The 19,351-nt window shown below is 45.5% G+C and overlaps 2 protein-coding genes and 1 pseudogene across 2 annotated transcripts; all 3 read left to right on the forward strand.

The window, feature by feature from the left end:
- Positions 1–787: 787 nt before the first annotated feature.
- LOC127776475 (homeobox-leucine zipper protein HOX29-like) lies at positions 788–7,265 on the forward strand (annotated as a pseudogene).
- A 5,535-nt stretch (positions 7,266–12,800) lies between these two features.
- Positions 12,801–14,747, forward strand: LOC127776135 (uncharacterized). The gene is made up of 3 exons (XM_052302480.1): positions 12,801–13,196; positions 13,291–13,509; positions 14,706–14,747. Exons 1-3 carry the CDS (start codon positions 12,801–12,803, stop codon positions 14,745–14,747), a joined length of 657 nt encoding a protein of 218 aa, XP_052158440.1.
- Positions 14,748–16,330: 1,583 nt separating this feature from the next.
- LOC127777614 (uncharacterized) lies at positions 16,331–18,894 on the forward strand. Its single transcript, XM_052304211.1, has 2 exons — positions 16,331–17,806; positions 18,503–18,894. Exons 1-2 carry the CDS (start codon positions 16,387–16,389, stop codon positions 18,547–18,549), a joined length of 1,467 nt encoding a protein of 488 aa, XP_052160171.1. The 5' UTR covers positions 16,331–16,386; the 3' UTR covers positions 18,550–18,894.
- Positions 18,895–19,351: the final 457 nt, after the last annotated feature.

Genomic DNA, 19,351 nt, shown 5'->3' on the forward strand with positions numbered 1-19,351 from the left:
CGCCTCATTCGTCGGAGGTCGACCTACGCCGATGTCGCCGCCTCTTCTTCCTCCTCACGCTCCAGCTCCACCTCCGCCCCTCCGCCGCCCGAGGCCGACCCTCCCACACGCCGGCGCGCTGTTCTGTGCCGTCTCTCCCCTCAAGCTCGGCGGCAGTGGCACAGATTCACCTCGTCGCTGGATGTGGCGATGAATTCGGTTGCCGTGCTTGGGGATGGGGAGGGTGAAATCACGTGCATCGCTACGTCTGTCTTTGCCTGCCTTTTGATTCGCCAGCCGCCTCTCTCCCCAAGCCGCGGCACCGAGAGGATCTTGGACGGAGGCCACTGGCCGTGCAGCAAAGGGCGTGGCTGAGGACCGCGCTACCGCTGCCGGATAACGTCATGCAGGAGCAGGAGCTCCCTCTCCTGCTTCCCTATGTGTTCACACCACAGGTGATTAATTCCACCTGTAATCAGAATCGGAATCGGAATATATAAAGGGGCGCACATGGGGCGAGCGAGGAGGGGTGCCACGTAAGGATTTTGCTACCGTATATACAGCGTGCGGGGTGGTATTTTTGCGAAAAGGCCCTCCGCTTCGCGCGTAATTCGGCCGCCGTCCTCCATGAACAGTCCCACCGAGTTGTCTATTTACGTTTAGGCCTCTGGTGAATCCAGTTATTGCATAGGAGGAAGGGAGATGTGGCGAGTTAGGGTCGCGCTGTAAAACTTGAAAGACGAGGGCCTTTTTCGCAAAAACGCCGTGCACCCAGCCCCAAGCCCCCAACCTGCCCGCCGCTGCCTGCTCGTCTCCTCGTCCCTCCCGTCCCCCGTCTCGCCCTCTCCCTCTCCTTCTCCCGCCTCGCGTCGCCGCCGCCGCCGCCTCCCCGCGCGCCGCCCCTCCTCCCTCTCCCTCAGCCATCCTCCTCCTCCTCCGCCGCCGGTCCATTCTCCGCCCTTCACCGCCTCCGTTGCCGGCCACCACTGCCCCCGTCCACGCCTCGCGTCGCCGCCCCCATCCCCGTCCCCGCCCCGTCGCTAGGGTTTCGTCACGAGCGACCTCCCGCCGTGGAAGCTTCCACCTTCCTCCTCATCCTTGTCCTCACGGCCGCGGCGTTCGCGGAGTAGGCGGCGGGGGACGGGTGCAGCGCCGGGTGCGAGCTCGCGCTGGCCTCCTCATCCTCGAGCGCCTCCACCCCAATACTTTCTTCGTCCTCGCCTCGTCGCGTCGCTCTGTCTTCTCCCCTCCCTGCCTCTTCGGTTGATGTCTTCATTTCTTCCCCTTTCGTGCGAATGGGACCAACGGCGGATCAAGCGAGGGCGCCGCAGATCGACTGGCGGCACAGCTTCTCCCCATCCTTTGGTGCTGCATTGCTGGTATCATCGTCGTGTTTCCCGCTGTTGGTGCGTGTCTCACGGAGGTAAGGTTTGCAGCGTGCATAATGATGTACGGTTGAAGTTGAACTCAGTTTTGTGTTCCTTTTTTGATATTTCGATTTTCTTCTTTTCATAGAAAGAATGGATTGGAGTAAATCAGCAGCGGTGTGGATTGTGCTCTGACCTCGGCAGGGGCGGATACAAGAACACAGCGATGAGATCCGGTGCGGTTTGTGGCGGACCAAGCATGCCGGCCGATGGAGATGGTTCTCTGCATCTACGCATTCCCCACCAACATGCCGCCCTTCAGGTACAAATCAAGTCTGATAAAACACTGCCATCCTTCTTGTGTTACATGTTCTGTGTTACATGGTGGCCTCCTCCTCCACCACAGCGGCGGTGTCGGCAAACAGATTTGAGAGGTAAAAACATCCCTTCTTGTGTTGCTTTACGGCCATATTTGAGAGGAGAATGGCATGATGCTGCAGTTTGATTTCACCGGCTTTCCTGCTTGCCGTATTTGTAATCTCAACTTTCATTTCAAGTGATTGTTGGGGCCAAACCTATGGTGGCTAGTCGCTGAGGTGGTGTCATTAATGGAGGCAAAGAGTGGCAAGTGGTGACCAAAGCGGAAGGACCTGGTGTGTTGCGCGTGCGCCGGCCACTGGCGGTGCGAGGCCACGGCGACGGTCATGCTGCCATTATCCAAGTATGGCTGCTGACCAATTTCTTCCCTGAAGTAGGTGAGGTTAGCCCGATAGGAACACATACCACCTATATTGTGATATTTGGAGCTAGGGCACATTCAGTCCTGTTATTTGATCTGTAGCATCAAGGTTGTGAAATTATCAGTTTTGCAGAGGATTTTTGGTCAACAAATTGGAGTTGATGATATTTTTTGAGACACTGAATTAACTAATATCAAATATATAATCTGGATTTCCCTTCAACTCAAAGCTTGTTGTTGTCTTGTTGTCTGCGTGCATGCTGGGGTGGCTCTTCTGCGGGCGATCAAAAGGGCAGTGACAGCATGTATTGACGAACGCAATGTGCTTGCTGGCCGAATAGACATGAACACATATCACTGAGAGGGAGTGAAACAGTGTTGACGAGTAGCCTGCTTTTGGGTTAGTTCTTGATCAAGCTAAAATGCACTTCTTTTTCTTGATCGGTATAAAGGGCACCCTTTTTTTTTCTTGCAGCATTTTCATATGCACCCAATATTGCCCACACGGCCACACCACCATCATCTATAGGCAAGTTGTATGTTCATGTGCAAATTTTGCAGGGATCAAATAAATGTCATTTCCCTGATCCATTATTTGGCTATCTCGTGTACTTGATGCAGATTTTTAATTTCTTATTGCTGCATGAACTATTTCTTTTGGACGGTCAGAGTCTCAATCCTTGCCATCATTAACCGAGAATCTTTTTTCCATGATTCTTACTGTTTCAGGTGATAGAAATAGCATTGTAGTAGGGTGGTAATAGCAAGAAGCCGAAAGGTAAGGATCAGGCTATAACGTTGGGGCATTGGCAACTCAATTAAAAGGTAAGTATCTATTGGTCACAGAGCTTGACAACTTTGAATCTTTGATGATCGTATTGTACCATTGTTTCAGTTGTAGTGGCCATTGTTCCTGTTAAATGCAAGTTGATACTAATAAACCCATTGAATAGAGGCCTTCATATAATTCAATGTTTAAGAGAAACCAACCGTGGACTGGAGCTCTCAGATTAGTTTATTCAAGCCACTTTTTTCTAGCATGCAATTATTTCGTGGCTTATTGCATTCCCTATAATTTTCATTGACTTAGAGGAGGTTTGGGGCTTTTTATTTTTAATGAGGTGCAACAATCTGTCCATCTCACTCGTCGGTGCAATTACATTTTTTGCTTGATTTTCTTCACTGCTTTATGACGACTGAGATAAAAACTTATCTGTGCAGCTTCATGTTTCTGATGCAGGGGTAGGGTAGTTGTCTGGTTGTTCATGTTCTGATTTAACTCATTAGTGTTGTGCTAAATGGAAGGTCAAGCTGCTCTACATGCAGGCAAGAACAGACAAGCCTGAAAATTTTTGTGGCAAATTCTTAGCTCAACCTGAAATTCCGAAGCTGAAATCTGTATTCAGTCTTCAACTCTATGCTCCGACGACGCTGGCGCCGGCTCACGACTTCTGGCTGCTGCGGTACACCTCCATTCTCGGTGATGGAAGCTTAGTGGTTAGTTGTCTGATCATGGAGCGCAAAACAAATTATCCATGTGCTGATGTGCAATTAATACCAAAGTATTTGTGTGTCACTATGATGTCTTGTCTGCTTGCCTGAATGTTCTTGTTCTGAATTCTGAAGGTGTGTGAGAGATCACTCAGTAGCAAGCAAGGAGGCCCAAGCATGCCACTTGTCCAGCCTTTTATCAGAGATGAGATGCTTCCCAGTGGGTTCTTGATCCGACCTAGCGATGGTGGAGGCAGCGTGATACACATCGTTGATCATATGGACCTGGAGGTAATAACTAATAACCATTACAATTTCTTATCCAAATAGTTCATTCATCTAGCAGAAAGAAATTTCAGCCAATTTTTTTGTGTTCACAGCCTTGGAGCGTGCCTGAAGTTGTGCGACCTCTGTATGAATCTTCTGCCTTGGTTGCGCAGAAGATATCGATGGCGGTACAGTAATTATAGTACCCTGTTCTTGATGTTCTTGTTGATTTGTAAAAATTATTGCCTAATTCAGTCATGCAAAATTCAGTCTTTACGCTGCCTGAGGCAGGTTGCCTACAAAGATACCCGTTCTGTGATCACAGGATGGGGAAGGAAGCTTGCGGCTTTGCATGCTCTGAGCCAAAAAGCTCACCACGTAGGACTCCTGAACAGCAGATGCTTCTTGGTTCTTGCCATGAATCTTCAATTCAAAAGTGTGAAAAATAATTTTGCATGCTCTCTTTTCAGAGGCTTCAATGAAGTTCTCAATGGGCTTGCGGATGATGGATGGTCCGTGATCGAGAGCGATGGCATCGACGATGTTTGCATCTCTGTCAATTCATCCAAAGTGACCGGTTGCAATGCAACATTCAGCAGTGGACTCACTATTGTCAGTACCGGTGTTCTTTGTGCCAAGGCATCCATGCTGTTGCAGGTTAGCTTCACTATGAAACTAGAATTAGTACTTTCTTTTTGTTTGTTTTGTAATTGCCAATATTTTTCATACAATATTTCTTCTGCTGTTTGCTAGGATGTCTCTCCTCCATCACTACTGCAATTTTTGCGCGAACACCAGTCACAATGGGCCGACGATGAAACCAAACTTCTGCAATTTACCCATGTCTCGTCTTGGAGGATTCAGTGGTCAGGTCATACTTCCTTTAGCACACACTTTTGAACCTGCAGAGGTAAGTCCATCTTCTACTGTCTGTCGGTTACAAAAAAGGTCCTGTCCAATTCTGTTTTCCTGCTCGATGTTTTGGTGCAACCATCTACTGTTTCAGTTCCTGGAAGTTATCAAGCTAGGAAACACCAGAAACTACCAAGATACACTGGTGCACCGTGATCTGTTCCTCTTGCAGGTGACTTCTTGATTCATGAAACTTATCACCAGTTGAAGAATCATTTTCTTTTTTCCTCTGTAAAACTTGTGTTCTTGGCCTGATTGCAATGGCAGATGTACAATGGAGTAGAGGAGAGCAGTGCAGGAACATGTTCAGAGCTAATCTTTGCACCCATCGATGCATCGTTCAGTGATGATTCTCCGCTGCTGCCTTCCGGTTTCTACATCATCCCTATCGATTCTCCTCTGTAAGTAAATCTCACACAATTAGATAATACACTAGCATTTCGAATCAAATTTTCTAAAATTTTTATGCTATAAAAAACATAATTCTTCTGGATTTTCTTTCCTTGCAAATGTTAGGACACATCTAGCTCGAACTGCATGCTGGATCTCGCTTCCATGCTCGAAGCAGCGACGCCATGGAGCAGGATCAGCGGCATCAATAGCAGCGGCTGTGCTGCTGCGGCGAGCTCCAAGGCGGTGATGACGATCGCGTTCCAGTTCGCGTTCGAGAGCCACCTGCAGGGCAGCGTGCCCGCCATGGCGCAGCAGTACATGTGCAGCATCATCTCATCGGTGCAGAGGATTGCCGTGGTGCTCTCATCCTCCCGCCTCGTCCCTCCCGGCGTTGCCGCCGCCACGCAGCACGCGCCGGCGACTCGGTGCTGCCCAGATGGATTTGCCAGAGCTATAGGTTTGTGGCTTCGCAGCTGCTTGTAATACAGTTCATATCTGTAAGATTTTTTTAAAAAAAACAGTTCGCTTTTCAGAACTCATGATGCTTTGCTTATGCAGATTTCATTTTGGAGCTGAACTCATCAAATCTGCAGATGCCAACAGCAGCAGTGAATCGGTTCTGAAAGCAGTTTGGCATCATCCCAGTGCCATACTCTACTGCTCTCTCAAGGTTTCTTCAGCCTCTATTTTTCTTTTTTTGATTAAGATACAGATTTTACCTAGATTTTTATAAATACGTTTTTTTAAACTGTTGAACTGTATATTTCGAACGAAAAAAATTTATATAGAAGCTTTAATTATAAGATAAATCTATTTTTCAATTTTAAAATAATTAAACCTTAATTAGTGAGATGTTAATGATTTTCTCGTTTTACCTGTCCGAACTTAATCTTTTATCTTAAACTCGAATGGGGCCAGTACTCAATACTGTTATGCATGGAGGATTGTTTGTTATCTCAATTTATTTCAGGGACTTTTGAATCTTTCGTGCAGCTTGACTGAAATTTTGTTGACACAAATTCACCTTAAAGTTGACAGTGTTGCACACCATTAACCATTTGATTTTTCATGTAGGTGATGCCAGTGTTCACGTTTGCAAACCGAAGACGGAGGCGGCGCCAGGCACAAGATGGCGGAGGAGGTGAACAAATCTATGATCATCAGGAAAATCAATCAAATTTATGTTACCTAATCTATCCAACAAGTGAACAAATTGGAGGCAGCTAAGACTATATAAGAAATTGAAAAGCACGGCCATACTCTTTTGACTAAGTTTCGAAGTCAGGCTTGCAAGGATAGACTAAAGCTCTTATATCAGTCTTTCTTCTCTTAGCAAATTCTCATTGCTAGATCTCAGATCATCTTGCAAACCTCTTATATCATTTATATCATTTTCCATATGCAAATCTGTGGTTCATCTCTAAATTGTAATGACTGGGTAAGCTCTCTGGTCCTCCCATGTCCTTGACAATAACAGTAATATCCTTCTACTTTTCAACTTATCTTCATTCTCATAGGTAAGTCTTGTAATTCATCTTCTATTTGTGCTAGCCTTGATGTTAAGTCTGCATTTATAACGGTACTCTCTTGAGTTTCTAAACTAATCTTAAATTTTTTGCGTCATGTTCTATAAACTGTAATTGTATCGCAAGCATCTTCACATCTTCCCCAAGCTACATCAGTGGGTTCCTTATATATATTTCACTTGCACTGAGTTATTTGGAAGAAGGTTCTTTCTATCATTTTTGTACAATTTTACTAAGGTTTGTGTTTCCATGTTCCTCTCATGAATTTTCCCACTCATTAACTATGTCTTCTTTGATCTTACTGAAGAAACATTCCAGGATATTCAAAGATGCGGAATGTATCCACAGACTATGGGAGCCTGAGCATTTTTGTCTTTCCAAGAATCGACCTATACTCTATTGAATATGGCCTTTTAGTATGGCAGCTGCTCATCATGGTGCTAACCCCACGTCCATAGCAATTCATTTTTCATTTTATTCTGGCTCATAGTATGAACTTGAAGCGATTTGTACCAGTAAATTATGACGTGCATAGAAACAATGTACTTATTCTCAGACGGTGAAACTGAAGAGCTTGAGTAGAATTACTTCACATGTGAAAGCGAGTACTCATTGTCCTATAGCTGTAATCATATTGTTTGCCTTTTCTTTTTAAGAAGAGTGTTGTTTGGTTTGTTAGATGAACTTCCAGGCGGCGCGCAAAGGCGCGCCCCTAGCTCTAGTTAAGAAAAAAGAAGGAATTTCTTTTGCTGTTTTCGGTGGTTTTTGCGTGTTACACGATGCTACTGAATATTGCTCAGATTGGCACCAAGGAATGAATTAGTTGCCAAAAATTAACTGTCGCATTGTAAAATGTTTTGTCTTTGTCTGAAATCTGAAGAGTTGGCATTTCTTGACTCACAGTACGAAGGTGGCAGAAGACCAAGCATCCGTAACACCTTCACACATCAGCACCTAGGCATGTTAACTACATCTCTGTTCACCTTTGCCTGCTAGCTGTGCTCTGTACAGAATTATGTTAATCAAGTTCAATTAGGTGTATTTGTATATCTACAAGTATAAAATTTGTCCTATTTAGCAACGAAAAACACTTCAACAATGTATGGCAGAAACTAACAAGCTGAATACACAATGACACATATGATATCATAGCAGTATCTGAAAAAGATGTTAGTGATATGCCCTAGAGGCAATCATAGAGATGATTGTATTTCATACTATGTTTACATATTTATCCGATATTGTTTCTTGAAATAGATAACTCATTATTGGTTAATAAATATGTGATTCTTTCATGAGACTCTTTATGTTGTTTGTTACTATTTCTAAAGGATCCCTGATCAAATATCATATGTGGAACAAATATGTTTATATGATCAGCACATGTATTAATTGAGGATCATGTCTTATGGATCATGGTATGGAGATACCAAATTAATAATGTGGACACAGGTTGGTGAACATGTTGTTGGATAGATCCAACATGAGACACTGCAAGAGCCATATGTGTTGTGTCATTAGTGATCTCATTTAGTGTTGGTGTTGAATTCTTAGACCTGAGATTATCATGGTTCCCAACATGTGTAGTAGCTTACTTAGGGACTGCTAAACGCTACTCTGTAATTGGATAGTTATAAAAGTAGTTTTCGGGCATGCTATGAAACATGTAGTGGGATATGAATGATCAAGATGGGATTTGCCCCTCCTATGGAGAGATATCTCTGGGCCCCTCGATGTTGTAGATTATGAAAGTGCATGGCCATGCCAAAGGTGATTGAGGAGTCAATCACAAGTTATATAATCTATCAACATGTTTGAGTGAATGATTGAGCTATTAGAGGATGGCACATATCTAGCCTTGAGCTTAATCAATATCGTGAGGCAAAGGGGTTCATACAAGTATATACTAGAGGTTCAGCCGATATGATCTTTATGTATGCCCGGTGGGTCAATACGTTCTGCTAGGGGCCGCTGTTGACGCGTGGACCGAAAAGGAGTTTTCGGGTTACAGCCGAGTATACATGAACCTACAGGGTCGCCCGCTTAATGGGCTAGAATAAGGGGATTGGATGGAGATCCAATATTAGCTTAATTCGGATAGAGATCCGAATAGGAGTCCTACGGGCCTTGGAGGCCCGAGTGATGGATCCTATATATTCGTGAGGGGTGTGACCGGCGGAGGTATTGCATCATGTGAGAAACCCTATCCGTCGCTTCCCTCCCCGAGCAAAACCCTAGCCGCGCGCGGGTGCTAGCACATCTGCGCGTGGCGTTCCGTCCCTGTACGTGTGGATACCGGTAGAGGTGCCGTTGGTTTGCGGTGCTGATCGGCGTGGGAATACGGCGAGGAGAACGCACGAGGAGGAGAAGGTCGAGCCGGTGCGATCGACTACTTCCTCTACATTGACGCGCGCTACTTCGCGAGAATTCTTTCGACTTCTTAGCGCCTTTTTCCGCTGCGCAGCGCGTCGAGTGGTAACGATCTATGATCTAATATTTGCATGGTTCCTGGTTTACGCGATAGAAAATTTTGATTTATGCTATCGTAGCTTACGCGTATCCCAACAAAACAAACATGTATATATGTCTATTATTGTCTGAAATATGACAAATAGTCTATCATGTGGTTGTCCTTGTTGATAATTCTTCTATGCAACTAGACCATCCTGTCTTTTGCCAATGGTCATAGCTTTGTTATGAGAAAGATTTTACTCTTCCTATGATAGCTTAGCGAGTATCTAGACCTATCAAGTTTATGTCGTCAAACAAATTTAGTTCATTTATTCCAGAATGTATAGATCCTATCAGTTGAACCTACTCGCAGGGATTATTCCTGTTGTCAGTTCACTCATATAGTTATATAATAAGTCTAACTCACACCTTTTGACATAGTTAGATAGGTTCAAGAAATAGAATATTGGCTATACAATGTACCATGCAATTTTCTGAGCAAGTCTGATACAGCTTCATAAAAATATGGTCCATTTTATTCCTCAGAGAAAAAAAAAGTCTTCTCATTTTACTATGAATATTCCTTGAGGCCTTGAAGTTAGTTATTACTGTGCCAATGTTGAAATGTTCAGTATATTTGGTGAATCATGATGCTCAATTTCTCTGCAAACCATGGTTTCTGAATTCTTCTCTGAGCACTACTATGGTTGAGACAGGTTAAATGTGATGTAGGAGTACTTCAGCTTTTACTATTTCATAAGTTCAAAATATAAATTGATCATTCCAGTGAAGCATCCTACTATGCTATTCTCAGATGTACACTACAAAAGTTCAATCGCGACTCCACTTCAAACTGAGATTATCACTGAAGAATGAAAAGCAAATGCTCTCTTTAGCTATCTTTTCTGAAATAGAAATGTGTCCTTTGATTGAATTATAATCTTATGTAACATTTTGAAACCTCCAGTCTGGCAGCATCATCTCTCTAAAGCTAACGAATTTAATTCACTATTCCATTCCATTAATCTGGTTTCACTTTTTTACACTGAATCACTGATGTTGTTAATAATCTTCAGCAAAAAGAGATATTCTACAGCTCTGTAATTTATCTCTGCCTGTTGGTAGCACTCTGAAGAATAGCCTGAGTTTATCACCCATCATTAACTCTCTCCGTTCCCCGTCTTCGTTGATGCTGCTATATTGAAATTGCATTTTGATATTGGTTCTTTGACAACTGTGGAGCAGATAGCAAATTACCAAGAAAAGGGCAGCTCATTCCAGATACGGTGGATCGGTGACACTATAGAGCCCATTCCAGATATCATAACTAATGCCATGGCAGAGGTAGATATCATACCTCTTAATATAATAAACACCAGTTGTGCAGCTTCAGAAATTTATATTGCAGTTTGTCAAGAAAATAGTTAAATTTCTAATTGAGAAAAGAAGTTTTGCATTGCATGGCACACAGTTCTTATGCTTCAATGTAAATGATTCAGTCAAGCTAGCTGTGCATCTTCCTATAGTTCATTTTCAAATAAACATTGTTCTTTGATGGGTCTATTGTAAATGCAGAGAACACATGCTTTATTCAAATAAACAAGATAAATCAGGTCATTCCTAAATAAGATTATTTTTGGGCTAAAATTTATTGAGTTTAGTTCAAACTAGATGATGTAGACCGAAATAAACCATTTGCAATTTATAGATGATGTGTGCAGTGTGCATGAATCTTAGGAGGTAGAGTTTCTCACTACTGTCATTGAGAGCTGAATATGCTTGAATAACTGCTTCAAATGAGGAAACAGACTTGCTGATTAATAAGACAGTAGCACACGTGGATGGTAGAACCATGCTCATGTCAGTATTCGTTACTGTGAGCGTAATGGTATATTAAGTCCTACCATTTTACTCTCTTTTTTTTCATGTTGCTTTCTCTGTGAACATAACAATATATTATGTTATAGCTGCTTTACCCAATTTGTTTTATATGAGAAGTTCGTTCATTCACTGTGAGCATCAAGGCGTAAAAGATCATGCATCTACATGATGAGTCGTATTAGGGGTGCATATAAATACAACACCTATATCGATATGACGTGCACTCTATACCAGGACCGGATGTATTTTGTTCCCATGAATCCGATGGATGAGGATGAGAATGACTGGGCTGTGGTTTTATTGAGTTGGCATGGCGACAGACAATTTCTATGAAATGATCTGCAATTCATATGAAATTATTCTTTGGGCCTCAATGTTGACTTATATGGTTATATTTGTTGTAATCATGTTGGCAGTCTACTTACCATTTTGGAGCATTTTAATGAACACAATATATTGGAGTATTTTTAAAATGAAATTCCCGAGTTTAGGCCACTCTGCTAAGAACACTAGGCCATTCACCGTAATGGCGTGGCAAAGCCATGCCAAGTTTTCTAGTGATTGTACTATGGGAGGAACACATGGTGAATTTCTTGGTCACTTTCATGTAAGAGGTGATGGACAAAATTTGTGTGATTAACCAAAACAATTTTTGCATTTAAAATAGGTAATTGTATCATAATACTAATGATAATCAAGACGGTTTTAAAATACTATTGCATATTTACTTACAGTGTTGTAGTGGTCACAAAGTATGTGATCTCGCTTCAAAATATGTGGAGTCATGTGGAGACTGGTCGTGTGACACATGGATGATATATAGCGCGTTGACTCTTGAGTGAAAAATTTTATTACAATTGACTTTTTTTTATCTCAAACAAATATTAAAGTGAAAGTTTTGGTGATTATGATGTCAACAATATAAAATATATCACTTGTCTGGGAAGTATACGTGTATCTTAATTTTTTTTGGGCATTTAACTATTTGTCACTTTTAAGATGTGGCAAAAAAAAATTGTCACTTGCTGTCTATGACATGTGGGCCACCCTGCGTTTATGACATATAGGCTTAGTGACAAATTCTTTTTATCACTTGTAAGATTGGTAAATAGTTAATTATTCTTTTTTTTCAGCAAAAATCAACTTGGTGGACCAGCAAAAATCAACTTGGTGGATTAGCACAATTACAATTACAAAGAAACTTACCGCACCTAAACTTGGTATATTGCTCTCTCGTTCCGAAACTACCGAGGAGAGCCAAAATCTCTCGTTTACTCTCTCTCTTGCTCTCTCGTTTCTTCTCCCCCATCTCATTTACTCCTCTCTTGGTTGGAGGGAGTTTTTAGTTGGGATTAGGAGTTTATAGGGATGAGGCTATTAAGTGTCTTGTTTGGTTAGGAGACATGAGAATTTTGGTGAGATGGAGATGAGAAATTGAGGAAGGAACTCCCTCCTTTTCAATACCTGGGTAGGGGTAGGTAATTGGGAGGAAATTCCTCCTTTACTTTGTCTAAGCAAATCTCGACCATCCGTTATTATTAATGATCTAATCTCCAACTAAACTCCCTATCAATTTCCATCACCTCTACCAAACAAGATATTGGGATTAAAAATCAAATTCTCATCTTAATCTCATCATCAATTCCCTCCTGTAAACTCCCAATCCTCTTCCCTCGAGTTACCAAACAAGCCGCTCGTTTACTCTCTCCATTCCTCTCCCTTCTCACGCTCGCCCTCACCAGCTCTCCGTCGTTCCGCCTCCCGTTGACCGGCGCTCCTCCACATCTCCTCTCCATGCTCGCATGGATCCGCCGTCGGCGGCGACGGCAGGGGTGGATCCACCGAGCTCCATCATTTGTCCGCCCCCGCTCGCGCCGATCCACCGCCTCTCGCGTCGGCAGCGACGGGAGGGGTGGATCCGGCGACCTCCGTCGTCTCTCCGCCCCCGCTGACGCCGATCCGCCGCCTCTCCCGTGGATCCGCCGTCGACGGCGAAGGGAGGGGTTGATCCGGCGACCTTCGTCGTCTCTCCACCCCCGCTCGCGCCGATCCGCTCGGGCTCGTCGTCGCGTCGTTTGTAGGCTGCTTCTTCACGTCCGTCGCCTCTCTCATCATCTCCAAGCTGCATTCGCCGTCGGCAGCGACGTGATGGGCGGATCCAGCTCATCCCTTCAGTCCCAACTCTGTCTGGTGAGCAGCCGATCTGCGACGTTTAGATCTTTGCTGGTTCTTTTGCGGTGATCGGTGACGGTGAGGGATATCTTTTGGTTCTTGGTTCTTGCAGGGTGTCCGGGAAGAGACCGGCGGCGGGGAGGGCCAGAATGGCGGCGGTGGTGAGGGCGGAGGCGGTGGACGCATCCATCAGCCCAACGATGAGGGCGCTCCGGTCGTCCAAGAACATGGCAATCACAGACCAGGCCACGACGTTGCGGCAGGCCGGCGAGCCGGTCATCGGCCTCGCTGCAGGGGAGCCCGACTTCAACACACCGGCCTCGCTACCGAGGTAGGTGCCTTCTCTTGCTCCCGAGAGAAAATTTAATCCTATCGAAATCATGATATCTGTATCCAAGTTGTGTGTTGTAAGGATTGAATTGATTCACATTTCTACCATTCTTAATTGTACTCTAATTCATGCACTAAGTCCACAAAAGCTCAAATGTTTGTTTGTGTATAACTTGAATTGGCCGATTTTGGCACTTGCAGTGCAGCAAACATCTAAGTAAGCAATACCTAGGTGTCAGAGTACTTGTGTTATTTCTTATACTGACAACCTATAAAAACACACACACACACAGGCAACTTGTATGCTAACTTCTAGGAAAGAATATTTTGTTTTACTTACTTGCTCCCTCTTGTTATACATGTGATGAATCCTTTTTTTTTATACATGTCGCGAAGCAGACGGAGTTGGGTTTAGATCTTTGCTGGTTCTTTTGCGGTGATCGGTGACGGTGAGGGACGGCGCCCTCCCTGGTTGTGGGACCATGCAGAGGGAGACAGGAGGTATTGAACCCGAACCTATCTTGGGCCATATGGTTGCGGTCGAAGATTATATTTCTTGCGGTTTTCTTCCTCCACCTTCTGAATTTCTTCTTCTCGTTTTGAACTTCTATGGCCTTTCTTTGCTTCACTTGAATCCCAATTCCATCGCGTTCCTTAGCATTTTCTCTTATCTTTGCGAGGCCTACATTGGGGTAGAGCCCTTCCTTGATATCTTCCGCTTTTCCTATGAGTTGCGCTGGATGGAACCCAACAGGGTATCTGGATGTGTTGGGTTCCGACTTCGAGATCGCCTGAAGTCGCGTTACATCCCCTTCCGGTGCCCCTCTTTTCGTAGCAAATGGCGGGCGAGATGGTTCTATCTTTAGATAGAAAACTCGGATCCCGTCCTTGTTGTCCCTGAAGAGCAGCCAGACAAAATCCCAGAGTGGACCGCCAAACCCGCCCTGACTCCCTCCCTCTAGTCTTTCATCGACATCATCGATGACCTCCGAACACGGGGGTTGTCGGGGTACGAAGTCGACTTCGTAGGTAGGCAGATCCAACCGCTCCAGGCCCACGCCCATGCGGCCTTTGACTACTCTGGGCCAGAGGACGTGACCCGGGTTTCTCCTCAGGGTATTTTTTCTTGCATTTCGAATTTTACTTCGAGTACGTCTGTTTCTCCTGGCTTATCGAGTTCTCGTCCTCGATTTACAGGTCTGGACAGCGACACCGTGGGACGCCTTGTCGGCCAGGTGATGATCAGCGCTCCCTCAACGGCGAGCGACATCCCGGTCCCCCTTTGTGAGAAGGGTCCGGCCGAACGCGTCGCTGCAATTAATGTAAGTGTACTCGATGACTCCTTTACATCCTTCTCCTCGAGATCGCGTTGTGACTTCACGTTATGCAGGTTCTCCCTCTGCGGACGTCATCGGACCACTCGCGGACCACCAGGCAGCGGCGTCATTGAAGGAGGGCGTCACCAATGAGGCGTCCGACGTTGCAGCTGCTGCTACCACGAGTGGCAGCAACGTTCCGAGGAAGGGGAGGAACTCTCCTCCGTACTCGGGACCCGTCGGAAGGCGCCAAACCCGGCGGTGAGCCTCCCTCTTGTTTTTTAACGTGTAGTCGGAGTGACTGGACCTCACACCGTCGTATCTTACTTAGGACTCGGACGCGTCTCCCCACCTCAGCGAAGGCAAAGGCTAGTGACGATCGGCGAGAAGTAAGTAGACGTTCTTGAAGTTTTTCCATTCACGAAATCTTGATCACCTAGCTTTATGAGAAAGAGGAAACTCTTCGTAGGGCGGCGCAGGCGAAGGCGGCGCAAGGTGGGACCGGTGCGGCTTCCAGTGCGTCCCCTGCAGTGACCTCGACAGATGTAGTGGTCGCTACTAAGGACCGGGAGGCGACGTCGAGTAGCCCCGCCGTCAACCTTGTGTCTGCTCGGGGCCCGTCCACCGATGCCCTCACCTGGGGGGAGCTCCAGGCGGAGATGGAGCGCCTCCTCCAGGCCGGTGCTCGGGGCGTAGGCCGCGAGGTCGAGGAGGCCAGGGCGGCAGCGTCGTCAGCAAACCAGCGTGTTGGCTAGCTGGTACGTGACCTGGCGGAGGCCCGTGAGGACCTCCTGAAGATGAGGGAGCTACGTGACCTGGCGGAGGCCCGTGAGGACCTCCTGAAGATGAGGGAGCTGGTGGCCGGCAACGAGAGGCAGCGGCAAGGGCTCGAGCACCGGATGTTGGAGCTCGAGAACAATCCGTCAGAAATCCGAGGCTCGTTGCGGGTATCGTACACCGGCCTACACCAGCTCGCCGGAAAATCGAAAAAAATACGCACAGGGAGGAAATTGGACTGCGCAGCGCATTATACTGGGACAACGTATAAAAATACTTGGCAAAAGCATCTTAAACATTTATGATAGGTAAAGATCTACATATTTCAATAAAAAAAAAGTCCTACCTAAAATTTAAAACTAACTCAAAATTTGAAAACTTTGAACTCTCAACATGAAATTTGAACTTTCAACTCGAATTTTGAAACTTTTAACCTGATTTTAAAAACTTTCAACTTGAATTATGAAAACTTTCAACTGGGAATTTTAAAACTTTTAACGCGATTAAAAAAATTTCTAACTCAAACTTCTAAAACTTTCAACTCGAATTATGGAAAATTTCAACTGAAAATTCATGATCTTTCAACTATTTTTTAAAACTGTGAACTATCCTAAAAAAAAATAATTATTGATGTATTTTTTTTAAAAAAATATTACTCCAGTACATATTACCATTAGCGCTAATTAGGTCATTTGCGGACTAATCACCCCGGGTGCGGGCATCCCAAATAAAAAGCCTTCGCTCCCCTTCCTTACCCCCAAAATCGAAATCCCTAATTCGACGCCATGGCCGCGACTGGCGGCGCCGCCGGGGAGAAGACGGCCAGCAGCCTCCTGCTCGGCGTCCGGGGCTACACGTCCACCCTCAAGAACGCCTCCACCGCCAGCTGCAGGTTGAGCGCCGGCCATCCCATCGAGGTGACTTTGTGGGAGGCGTCCCCGCCTGCCCTCTCCCACTTCTCCGTCCACTGCCCCGATCTCCCATCCTTCAATGGCAATCTGCTTCGCGTGCCTAAAGCCATCGCCGCCGCCGTCGACGACGCCGACGGCCAGCTCCTCCTCCTCCTCCGAGTCCCCATCGTTCAGCTTGGTGCCCCGCATGACAACGACTACTTGGTCTACCATCCGGATCCCCCGTCTCCGAAACTGGATCTGCTCCCCAACCCGTCTCCCCCTACCCTCGGTGACCACCAGCTCGCCATACTCAGCTGCGGCGACGACCGCTACGTCGTGGCCGCCCTCCACGTCTGGAGTGAGTTCACTTCCACGCTGCACCTGTACAGATCTTCTTGTTCGTCTGGGAGTTGGACATCGGAGGAGGTGTCCGTGGAGGAGCCGGTGAGGGACAGGCTGTGCCCTATCCCGGACTCAGCCAAGAGGCAGCTGTACCACGTCACCACCAAGACCATCACGCTCGGAGGTGCGAAGGGCACCGTGGGCTGGGTTGATCTCTGGCGCGGCATCCTCCTCTGCGACGTGCTCGACGAAATGTCTCCAAGGAAGCTCCGCGACATGCCGCTGCCGTGGCCGGCCAAGGGCAATTGGAGGAGGTACCTCAATGAAGATGTGTCCTTCTGTCGGGACATCGCCATCAGCCAACACAAGGATTCCATCAAGTATCTGGAGATGGAGATCGTTTCGCCAAGAACGGTGACCACCACCATACCCACCTCCACCTCTGCAGATCCTACTTCATACCTTGAATGGGTTCGCCGCAGCAGAGAACCTCAGCCGACACGGCGACGCTCCGTGTTCCACCCTGGTTCGTGGAGAATCACTACATGGAGCATGCCTATCCCGGTCACTTCATGGGACGACTGGCGCCGTGACTGCACTGCTGAATCGCGTGAAGTCCATCTTGACACCAACCCAAGTCACCATTACGGGTTGCTTCATAGCCTCATGCTCAGCAACAGCGGTGATGAACACAGGGAGGAGGCTCAAGGTCAAGGGGCAACCTCTTCCTTGTCCCTAGGACGCCTGCGTTTGAGTTACCCGGCCTTGAGTTGCATCGATGATGATGTTGTTTACCTCTTGGGCAACGCTGCCGGCAGGGGTGCTAAGATGGGAGGAATGATGGTCGCTGTTGACGTCAGGAACAAGGAGCTGCGAGGAGTGGCCAAGCTTGACCCCGAAAAGAACACCCTCTACTCCATGCGATGCTACCTTGCAACTGGGATCTCCAAACGCCTCAACACTACCACAGGTACTTAATTACCGCTCGTATTCCAGAACAAATGCAGCACCATGTGCATATGGGTAATAAAATGCCATTTAAGGATCTAGGGCTGATCATTATAGTTCTTTGTTTATGATGGTCCGAATGACCAAACTAGGACTAGAATGTAGTAACTTTATTTAGGGTGATAGGCTTGATATGTTGATACAAGGGCAGAACAGTACCAAGAGTCCTTTTGGCAGAGTAGTACCAATACTCATTATGCAATATACTGTTTTGTGTGAGTTTCAGACAAACGTTGTGTTTCTAACTGTACTTGCAAAAACAAAACCTGAACTTTGTTAACAGAATAAAGACACCTCCACTAAAATGTCGACGACTAATGCATAAAATTATTTGCATTCTTCGTGAAAATTCATAGCAGTAAATGTGTCGTCACTCTTGTTTCCTTGTCATTATGCGTGTAATATATTTAGCTAGCATGCATTTAAATATGAAGTAATTAATCAAAGTGCATTCGTACCATGTCAAAAGAACAAGAGAATAGAGCAAGTAATAATAAGGTAGTACTTGACCAAAGCATACTTGAAAAAGTAGTATATTGCTTTAGGTTTTGCTTTTCCTGTTGTACTCAATGTGGACAACATGAATGCTCTTCCTCTTGAGTACTAATTCTTGCTTCAAGGACATTTTATGAGATAATAGCTATTTTATTTGATGTAGACACAAGAGTTGGACGACCTGAGGAGGATGCAGAAGCCGCCGAGTAGAATGTGCGAACCCAGTGACATATATGCATCATACTGCAGCCTGCCTGGATGCAAATATTATCGTATCAGTGGTTTGTTGGCTTGAATGGGGGTTAAGGAGTTGTGCTGTTGCTGGGCATATATAGTTTTGTGACAAGAATCTTATCCAGGTTGCTTACTTTGGGTTGATGATAGAAGTAGGAGTAGACGTTAATAATATTAATATATGTTGGCTTATGTTTTGAGGGGATGTTGGCTTATTTATGTGGCACTAATTGTCTTTATGCCTTTGAGTTAAACGCAAAACAATGATCCAACTCTTTGAACCTGTTTGTTTCAAGTAATGAGTTAATGAATTTTTCACCACTTGGAGTCCTCCCTCAAACTGGATCTGCTCCCCGCTGCCTCAAACTGTTTTTTTTTTGAACGAATGTGTTTTCTAAGTTCATTCTCAGAACAATGCCCGCCATCAGATTCATCGACTAGCATAGCAAGACAGTATAGCTTTTTACCAAAGAAAACTGATTATATAGTATATATAGAATACTTGTCTTACACACAGTGACAATCCAACAATATCTATGCAACAGGAATAATATGTTAGTGTGCAGATCATACCCTCTGAACTCTGAACTCTTCTGCAGCAGGGAGTTCAAGATATATTTTGTACATAGCTGACAGTGCACCATTCCGGACAGCGGGACAGAGAAGCTCCAATCAAAAGTCTCCGATGTTCTGTCTTATCTTCTAGGTTTTCGGGCTTGGCTCAATTGGAAAGGCCCAATTGATTTTGGGCTTGAGTACAGCCCAGCATAAGGCGCCA

The sequence above is a fragment of the Oryza glaberrima genome, chromosome 6 (assembly GCF_000147395.1).
Source record: "Oryza glaberrima chromosome 6, OglaRS2, whole genome shotgun sequence".
Classification (NCBI taxonomy): domain Eukaryota; kingdom Viridiplantae; phylum Streptophyta; class Magnoliopsida; order Poales; family Poaceae; genus Oryza; species Oryza glaberrima.

What these genes read in the sequence shown, in the direction of transcription:
- LOC127776135 (XM_052302480.1), top strand. Translation starts at nt 12,801, where the DNA reads ATGCTCGCATGGATCCGCCGTCGGCGGCGACGGCAGGGGTGGATCCAC. An exon ending in TTCAGTCCCAACTCTGTCTG is followed by an intron (nt 13,197 to 13,290) that starts GTGAGCAGCCGA and finishes TGGTTCTTGCAG; the next exon opens with GGTGTCCGGGAAGAGACCGG. An exon ending in ACACCGGCCTCGCTACCGAG is followed by an intron (nt 13,510 to 14,705) that starts GTAGGTGCCTTC and finishes CTCGATTTACAG; the next exon opens with GTCTGGACAGCGACACCGTG.
- LOC127777614 (XM_052304211.1), top strand. Translation starts at nt 16,387, where the DNA reads ATGGCCGCGACTGGCGGCGCCGCCGGGGAGAAGACGGCCAGCAGCCTC. An exon ending in ACGCCTCAACACTACCACAG is followed by an intron (nt 17,807 to 18,502) that starts GTACTTAATTAC and finishes TATTTGATGTAG; the next exon opens with ACACAAGAGTTGGACGACCT.